Genomic DNA, 9,910 nt, shown 5'->3' with positions numbered 1-9,910 from the left:
CTTTGTTTTCCTGTCTGGCATTCCTCCACATTGACAAGGTCTCCAAGCAAAGCTGAAGATTCCCTATATCGTCAATTTGGATTTTTACTACTATAGTATATAGGGATGTTCTGCATTAGATTTACATTATGGTCATTTAGCAAACACCCTTTCCAGAGCAACTTACAGTCAGTGCATTCAATTAAGGTAAGCAAGACAGCCACATATCAGCATAAGCAGAAATAAATACATATTTCAAATAATCAGAATGAGCCATGAACAAAAAGACAAGGAAAGTAGCTAGGTAAACAAGGCTTTCAAATGGTTTTATTCCTTTTATATCACTGGCAAATAGAAATGACTGCACCACACTTCCCAAAGATTGTTTTCACAATGTTTAAAATACCTAACTCTAAAAAAATGTGTGCAGAAAATGTCCACCTTTTTATAATCCTTCAAAAGGCAGAGTCTGTTCTGATGTGTGTATGACAACGTGTGTATGTCTGTGTGTGCGTACGTATGAGAGGGAGAGCAACACCTGAGACACAGTTACAATGAAAATAATGACCTTTTATGATAAAAACATGTCTACACCTATATTAGATATGAACGTATATAATATATACTTTACTATGGTTCTCTTACATTCGTCTGTTTTAATGCTTAAGCCATTTCGTACGAACGTAACCCAAATATACACAAAACAAAAAAAGAGAATTCCCTGGATGATATCCTATATAGCTTACACTGGACTACACAGAAGCCAACTGCATTGATCTTCTTGTTCTTTTTTAAGAATCCACACCTGCTCTTAAGGCAGAGGCTGAAGCACCGAGGGTGTTAACAGAGTTTTATATAGGGAGGGAGGACAGCTGCAGCTATACTACACAGCCCAGTCTGCTCCCTCAGGCTCCCTCTGCACCATGGTGGCTGGCCCACAGCATGTGGAGGATGGGGGGAACCACCATAGAAATGAATCAGGATCTCTTCTCTATGGGAGTCACATTCACACACAGGTAGGAGTGGAAGACGTATAAAACAGGCCATGGAAAGGGAGAGAGGGAAGGAGTGTGTGGCTCCCCAATAACAGACAATGCTTAGCTTTAATAATATATTAGGTTTTCTTTGAAAAGCGATACGGTTTTCACCTTTTTAATAGTAAATCAATAAAAACATCCATACAAATGCGACAGTGTTTTCCCATTAAAAACAAGCGTCCCTCTCCCAAACCATTATAGTTTCTCTCTGAAGACAGTGACAAGACGTACATACACCTGCCCCATAGCACCAGTCTCAGTCAAGTACTCAATTCACAACATTCCCCTTCTAGCATGGCTACTTCATTCTCTTTTTGGATAGGGTTTTAAAATTACATAGAAGTGCAGCATTCCACACAAATAGACTAAACAATCATACTCCTATTTTTTAAGGATTTTTTTGGAGTGTACCAACCGTCTTCCCGTTCTAACGAGATTCTGCAGTGACACAGTTTGAGGTTCCTTTGGCATTGTGCTGCAACAGTGCAGGGGGAGATATATTATAGGCTAGTCGACTACATTCAAATGCTGCTGCAATCCTCCCCATCTTATCCCCTGGTTATTGAACCCACCAATTCCTCCTCTTTCTACAATGTGTTATAATCTCTTGGGTGGAGAAGCCATTTTGTTTAAGGCCCCCAGGCACAAAGGGAGAAAGCCCACTGTAGCTTAACACCATCACAGCAATGCCAAAGCACAAACACACACGCCAGCTCCTCTTTTCAATGTAATACATTTTTATATTAATATGCGTTTTTTTTTTTGCATTATTTATCTGTTGACAAAGAGGATAGATTTTAATTAGATAAATATAATGAACCACAAATAAAACAATTTCAATTCTAGGAGCACCGTGCCAATTTTGAAAGGACACAAAAGCCTATAGGCACAAACTACAGATCTAAAAAGCTCTGGATCAACTATGCTGTGCAAACCAACTATACATAGAAACCCTCACAACAAAAACTAGTAAAGCGACAACCAATTAAATAGATATATCTATATATTTACATCTAATATAAATACTTTTTTTTGATAAACAGATCTTTCTGTGTAAACTATTTACATAAACATAACATTTTGCATAAACAATATCTAAGTATATAGACAAGGCAGAGGAGAGTATCTTTAGTGTACAGTAGCCTTTCTGCTCTTTTCTTTCCAGAGGGGAACAAACTCACAAGACATTAATCTTCCTTGTACTGTGCTCTGACCCAAAGGCAAAGCAAGTCAGCACATCTGTTGTGTTCTGCTTGTGGGTAACCTGAAGCAGTTAGCTAGATCCTTCCTGGCTTTAAAAACTGAAAATCCTCCCTCATAAATATGGAGGAAGGTAATGCTCCATCTGGCCTACTTTCTCTCGAACATGGAATGTGCTTTAATCCCTCCACTGGTCTACTTTTAACAATTACCGGTAACTTACTGTCTGTCTGTATAACTTCAACACATATTCAAGTGACTACCACTGGCTACAGGACATGACTAGCAGCAACACAGACCATCACATTAAAAGATGAGTTAGACGCCACCGTCATCAGAGAGGAAGATAAAAGATACCCCAGAATGGCAGGTGTGGATTTGAAAGTACAGGGTATGCCAAAATAAAAACTAAAATGTAATAGCCCCTCATTATAAGAGCCAAAAACATGGAGGTATCTATCCAACCGCTAAGCCAGGTAGAGGAGAGAGGGATGGATGTATTGCTGCCGATCGCAAAACAATGAAGTGGTTGTGGAACATGGATGACATCAAATCACACCCGTGCTTAGTGTTGTAGAACTCCCAGTGAGGACTTTACATGTAGACAGTGCAGGTAGACAATTATTTACCATAAATACTTTCTAATAGACTACACCTGATAACATTACTACAATAGCTGCAATGTATTTTAAGGAGACATACAGTATATTGATTACAATGTCCACAGCTCTTTGACCCAGACAATCCCTTCCTATACTGTCTCTAAGTGCTAAATACCATCCATGCGCCGATTGTTTGTACCACCACCTATAGAGGGGCCAGTCTCATTGGAGAAATGGGCGAGATGGGAGCTGGCGGTCGAAGGGAGGGGGGGCAGTGAGGTGTAGGTGTAGTGTTGTAATAACATTCTCTAGCTGAAGTATTTCGTTCTCGGACACTGGAAGGGGGAAACAGCATGGATACGTGAAAACAGTCAAGTCACCTATCTGCTCTTACACTGAAACAGACAGCAGATCAGGAAGGGAGGGAGGTGATGGACACAGAAAGGGATGGACGGAGGAGTGTCTTCCAAATCCTACTCATCTTATTGAGCCAGAGGCTCTGAATGGGCAGTACCAGAGACTGATCTTCCTTTTTGGTTGGCCGATGGACGTTGAAATGGGATGATGGGTGTCTCAGGTGTTGGAGGTCTGAGGGGGAAAGAGAGGTGGAATACAGAGGGCTTTGTCAGAAGGCCAGTCCTGCTGGGAGTGAGGTCTGATTGGCAGAGACTGGTTGGTGGGCGCGAGTTAACTTGACGATAGAGGGACGCCGTTGCACATGGGCCAGAGGTTGAGGGCTGTGCTCTTATAGGCTGCAGCCCAAATGCTTGGCGTTCTCCTGAGTGTTTTGGTTCTGCAGGCGCAGGCTGGCGCTGGAGTAGCCCTCATCACTGCAGCTGCTGCGCAGGCTTCCCCTCTCGTCAGAGTCACTCACACTGCTGGTGCTCCACTCCAGATCCCCCAGCAGGTAGTCAGTCCCCTCCACGTCCACATCCAGCTCCTCCTCTGTTACACACACTACAGATTAATACTAACACCCTAAAACACACGGCAGCTCCAATGTAATCTCTACTGTGCCCACAACAGAACTACCTTGGATTACCAATGTGGGATAAACCATATTTCTCATATGTAACATTTATTTAAACTAGGCAAGTCAGTTAAGAACACATTCTTATTTACAATGATGGCCTACATCACCGAACAGTGTCTTTATCTATACATTGGTGAACATAACAGCCATGGCCATCAACAAAAACTATTTACAGTGCCAGCTAATTTTGGTCATGTGTGACGTGTGTGCTCACCCTGGTCTGAGTCAGGATTGTCGGAGGAGACGGTGGATCCTGTGCTGTCCATACGTGTTCTCTCCACCCCTAGCTGCTCCAGACGTCGTTGCAGGTGCCTCTGCTCCCTCTGCAGCTGGTCTAAGGTATGCTGGGCTCTCCGCTCGCTCTCCTCCAACCTCTACAGCAGACACACACATACAGTCAGACAGCATTACACAGTCAGACAACATCCTCACTTTGTGTGTGTGTAGTGTGTGTGCACACGTTGTGGCAGCTACTTTAAGACATGCTAACATCTCCTCTTGCCCTCCTGCAACCTCTGACCTCAGTACTGTATGTAAAAGTGATACAGTAAAGTAACTGTCCAGTGAAAATCTAACTTTTAAACATTCATCCATTCCAACAGAAAAGCTGCTTTTTAACAAACTAGTACTGAGTGATTAGTGCTTTTTGGTCTGTTTGGTTTCGGTTCAATTATTAAAAGATTATCACATTCTTCGATTTCGATTATTTGGGTGGAATGCTCTAACACAGAATAAAACTATTAATAAAAGTCCCATGATGGTAGTGACTTCCCATTACCACTTATTAATCATAATTTATTCACATTATTTATATAAAATATTTCAGATGTTGTGCATATTATATTTGTTTTATTTGATGACTTTATTATTTAATTCTAAGTCATCATCTAATTTCTATAGAACAGCTGCCTATGCTGTCTGACAAAATCACTATTTTGTAGTTCTTCAAAGTAAATAATGCATATTTTTTGACTGCTGAATACCAACTATCAATCACTTAGATCATGAACGAATCAGAGACCGGACAAGTAAATGTACAATGGATATTGGTAATTTTAGTTAATTACCACGTTTTATGCGCAAAACTATGTAGAATATTGGCCTGCTGAAAACTACAAATCCCTACTACTTCGCACAGTTCAGACTGGATCTGATGGATCTCTAGAGAAGCTGTGCAATGTGTGCATTGAGCTCAGAAAAAATGAACAAAATGGAATTCAAATAATTGTACCGACGTCGATCAATTAGTTGTTTAAAAACTGAAAAATAACCTACATGTTGGTTAATTGCTCAGCACTATAACATACTTAATTACAATTTTAGACATCTGGACACACTGGACAGTTAACTTTAATATATTGTACTGGCCTCATCCACACATAGTTAACCATGGATAGGTTCCTCTACAGCAATGGTTCCCAAACTTGTTATAGTCCCGTACCCCTTCAAACATTCAACCTCCAGCTAAGTACCCCCTCTAGCCCCAGGGTCAGCGCACTCTCAAATGTTGTTTTTTGCCATCATTGTAAGCCTACCACACACACTATACGATACATTTATTAATCATAAGAATGAGTGTGAGTTTTTGTCACAACCCGGCTCGTGGGAAGTGACAAAGAACAGGATGCAAATAACTCTGCAATGTTGGGTTGTATTGGAGAGAGTCTCACTCTTAAATCATTTTCCACACAGTCTGTGCCTGCATTTAGTTTTCATCCTAGTGAGGGCCGAGAATCCACTCTCACATAGGTACGTGGTTGCAAAGGGCATCAGTGTCTTAACAGTTTACGATTTGCCAAGGCAGGACACTCTGAGCGCAGCCCATCCAGAAATCTGGCAGTGGCTTCTGATTAAATTAAATTTTCACAGAACCGCTTGTTGCAATTTTGATGAGGCTCTCTGGTTTCGATATCAGTAAGTGGACTGGAGGCAGGGCACGAAAGGGATAACGAATCCAGTTGTTTGTGTCATCCGTTTCGGGAAAGTACTTGCGTAATTGCGCACCCACCTTACTCAGGTGCTTCGCTATACTACATTTGACATAGTCCGTAAACTTGAGTTCATTTGCACACAAAAAAAATCATACAATGATGGAAAGACCTGTGAGTTGTCCTTGTTAATGCAGACAGAAAAGAGCTCCAACTTCTTAATCAGCCTCAATTTTGTCCCGCACATTGAATATAGTTGCAGAGTCCCTGTAATCCTAGAATCAGATCGTTCAGGCGAGAAAAAACATCACCCAGATAGGCCAGTCGTGTGAGAAACTCGACATCAGGCAAGCGGTCAGACAAGTGAAAATGATGGTCAGTAAAGAAAACTTTAAGCTCGTCTCTCAATTTAAAAAAACGTGTCAATACTTTGCCCCTTGATATCCAGCGCACGTCTGTATGTTGTAAAAGTGTTACATGGTCGCTGCCCATATCACTGCATAGTGCAGAAAATGCACGAGAGTTCAGGGGCCTTGCTTTAACAAAGTTAACCATTTTCACTGTAGTGTCCGAAACGTCTTTCAAGCTGTCAGGCATTCCCTTGGCAGCAAGAGCCTTTCGTGGATGCTGCATTGTACCCAAGTGGCGTCGGGTGCAACTGTTTGCACGCGCGTTACCACTCCACTATGTCTCCCTGTCATGACTTTTGCGCCATCAGTACAGATACCAACATGAGCAGCAGCTACGTTTGGCTACATACGGACCGTTAGTGGAATTCCCGCGAGAGAGTAACGGTTAACGTGATTGGATGTTAATTATTTGACTAGGCTACCTGTATTTAACATTGTGTTGTTATTTCTCTGAACACTAGATGGTTTAATTTTATTTTTGGCAGTGAAATGAAACTACTTTTTTTTTTTTTTAAGAAAATGTTTAAAACAAAAAGTTAAAAAAATGTGAACCACATTTTTATTTGGCGTTCCCCTGACGGCATTTCCCCAAGTTTGGGAATCCCTGCTCTACAGGGTAGGTAACCCTGGTCCTTGAGTGATGCAGGGTTTACTTTTTAACAAGTTGCCACTTCACTCCACCTTAAATCACCTAACCAACTGAGCTGTGTACTCTACAACAAACCTAGCTGTACACCAGTCACTCACCAGAGTTAGTGCTATACTCATTACCCTCTAGCTAGCCAGGCTAACAGATGTCTTTTTGTTTTAGTCAACTGTTGCTGTAACCATACCAAGGGGTTAGCTGAGGCAGAAACAGACAAGCCCCCTCTTCTGACCTCTACAATGGTCAATTAAATTGCCCTCTTGAAACAGAAACCACTTGGAACTGATTACTTCCCGGCACACCCACCCCGATGTGTTTCTTGGCTCTCATCAACAGGCTGAGGGTGGTATGCCTGTTGGAGTCTGGTCCCAATGGAACGAGGGATTTCAATCGCTCTAAACACAGCCGTAGGTGTGCTCTTCTGCAGAGAGAGAGAGGGAGAGCGAAAGAGAGAAACGGAGAAGCATAATTAAATCAGTTCCCTTAAACCCTGGTAAACCATGGTAAACCAAGTCACATGTACAGTGGAATCATCTTCTATACAGATGTCCAATCTTAATCTGAACCCTTTCGTTGCAGGAGAATTTTAATATCTGAAGAAATATTTATAATCGCCACCAGGAGGCAGCCAGAAGCGGTGTTTGTATACAGTGCAGTATCGTACCTACAGTATACCTTATGTAGGCTAATTGAGGACTACAGCGCATCTCGTGTGAGTTCTTATGTGGGTTATAATAAACTGACATTTGTAGGGGGTAGATGTATTTTTCATTAGGGGAAACATTATTTTTAGATAAATTGTTTTATTATATATGTTGAAGGCAAGCAATAAGCAGAATACATTTTTGGTTATATCAGTGCCTATGTGGTCCAGCGGGTTACAGCCGCTTAACCCGGCACACATATGCCAGAGACGGCATGGGTTCGAATCCGGCCCACTGCCCTTTGACTCATGAACAAATGTCTATTTTGGCTGCATTAATTCTCTGTGGATACAAGGTTAAAACAGAAACAACTAAAAATGGGTTAACAGTTTAGGCATTCATTCCGAGTGATTAAGGTTAGGGGCGGGCTATGGTTTGGGAAAGGCTTAAAACAAAATAATTCAAAACAAGATGCCTATGTATCATCAGTATTCATAGAGGACGCACAAATATCATACCCCCAAGATATGGGGGGGTGTACAATATTTGTGCGTCTAACTCTCATTCATCATTATTCATGATTCATTCAGGACTATCCGTAATTATGGTAGCATCCAAATGAAATGTAGTGTTTAGAAACATTCTATTTTTATTTGAAATAAAAGTGACTCCAAAATGACACAATATATTATTTACCATTCCTTTCTAATGGGACTATGTACAAGAAGTGCTGGAATTTCTAAACGGTTAACCTGATATGGACAAAAATACTGTCAAATTAAAACTGACAGTCTGCACTTTGACCTCAAAGTCACTGTCTCATTTCAAATCCTAAGTGCTGTAATACAGAGCGAAAACAAACACAAAGTCACTGTCTCAACAATTTTGGAGCTCATTGTATGTCTAGTTTAAACAAGGATTTTTATGTTTTTTTTATTATGCTAATTAGATTTCTGCAGGGGCGCGCGGACATCGACTCTGGTTAATTGCATTTATTTCAATGTTTTCAAGAAGTAAAACGAATAGTCTGAATTTACACATCAGAGAAAAGTGTCTCAGCTCAACGAAATCGTCTTTGGATAGGCTCAAATACGTAAACATCTTGACAGCTTTACAAAATGAATATATTAAAGCCACACAATACAGGCTTCCAATCCACACTAAAGACCATAAAAATTATACATAGCCTAATTATAAAACGTGGGAGAGCATCCACACTGGAAGAAAGTTTATCGCTCTACAATAGGACTACATCTGTCAATCAACTGATGAGCTTGTCAACTCAGCCAGTGAAACAAACAGTAGCCCATTATAGGTATTCACACCTTGTATTATATGACAATGGATAGGCTAATGGGTAGCCTACAGAATGTAGCCTGTTGGAATATAATCAAATGGCCTATTGCAAGTTGCAACCATCGATGGCACTAGATTAAAATCGACAGCTAATTCACCCACAATGCTGATCTCAATTACAACCACTTTTGGTAAACTCATTACCACTCCCTAAAAGATGTTGGGGTTACCTAGTCCTGCTTGTGCAGCGTACATGAGTCGGTCATGGCCACGTGATGAGGTAGCCCCGCCTGTGAACTTCAAAACCAGTGTTTCACCATCTGGTTGGTGTTGTCATCGGAACAGCGTAGCCCTGTTTGAACAGACTAAGGGCGATTGACAATTATTCCGTTCAATAGAACAACTAATTTCCTTGTTTACCACAGCAAATCTACTGTGGCAATTTACCTGACACTTTGTATGAATGGAAACTAATGTTGGTGTAGCCTATTGTTATTATGTAATTTGTTTCCTATTTATATTACCCTAAACTGTCTGGTATGGTAATTTTTTATCAAGATCAGGGGTAAAATATCCCTTGACTGTCCACATTTGAAATGTGTAACTTAATCAAGTCAATCAGGGGGATTGCGTTATTTGTGCCAGAAGTGCATGGGCCGGAATGGAACCCACAGCAACACGGTAGGCCTACACGTGAAGGCAGCGGCCCTAACCGCTAGACCAACCCAGATTCAACTCTATTTTGACAGTTCATTCATAACCTTAGGAAACACTTGACACTTGTATGTTGTAGCCTAGTGGAGACCAATATCTACCTTGTGTTTTAAGCTATACAAAAAGACGGTTGTTGATGTGTATGGCTGAATTTCAGATACTTGTTTGTACATTTGAATGTTGCAGTATTAGGACCTAAGCCTAGTGCTTGAGCGAACGAGAGAGAATATTATTTTGATAGCAAACCCTGATCTCAATGACTCAACTGCCCCCGCATGGAGATAGAGAACTGCTCATTTTCAGGGATTCATAAGGCTAATTTGAATTTCCTGATGCAGAAGGAAAATTCTCAGCGATCAAATTAAGATCCGACATCTGTAGTTCCATGTACATTTCAACAACATTGTTACTAAACACAGAG

At 41.0% G+C, this 9,910-nt stretch overlaps 1 protein-coding gene across 5 annotated transcripts in view; it reads right to left on the bottom strand.

Moving 5' to 3' along the window:
- Nucleotides 1-280: 280 nt before the first annotated feature.
- Nucleotides 281-9,910, bottom strand: part of mxd1 (MAX dimerization protein 1) — a 30,776-nt gene continuing 21,146 nt past the window's right edge. For all 5 annotated transcript variants that reach the window (XM_055887405.1, XM_055887404.1, XM_055887406.1 and 2 more), the window contains 3 exons: nt 7,142-7,256; nt 4,066-4,225; nt 281-3,763 (listed from right to left, as the gene is read on the bottom strand). In XM_055887405.1, coding sequence (XP_055743380.1) covers nt 3,564-3,763; nt 4,066-4,225; nt 7,142-7,256 — 475 coding nt within the window. In that variant the 3' untranslated portion in view covers nt 281-3,563. The remainder of the gene's footprint in view (nt 3,764-4,065; nt 4,226-7,141; nt 7,257-9,910) is intronic.

This window comes from Salvelinus fontinalis, chromosome 28 (genome assembly GCF_029448725.1).
Source record: "Salvelinus fontinalis isolate EN_2023a chromosome 28, ASM2944872v1, whole genome shotgun sequence".
NCBI classification, from domain to species: domain Eukaryota; kingdom Metazoa; phylum Chordata; class Actinopteri; order Salmoniformes; family Salmonidae; genus Salvelinus; species Salvelinus fontinalis.
Note: the sequence above shows the minus strand (reverse complement) of the source record. Positions and strands in the feature narration are given on the sequence as shown.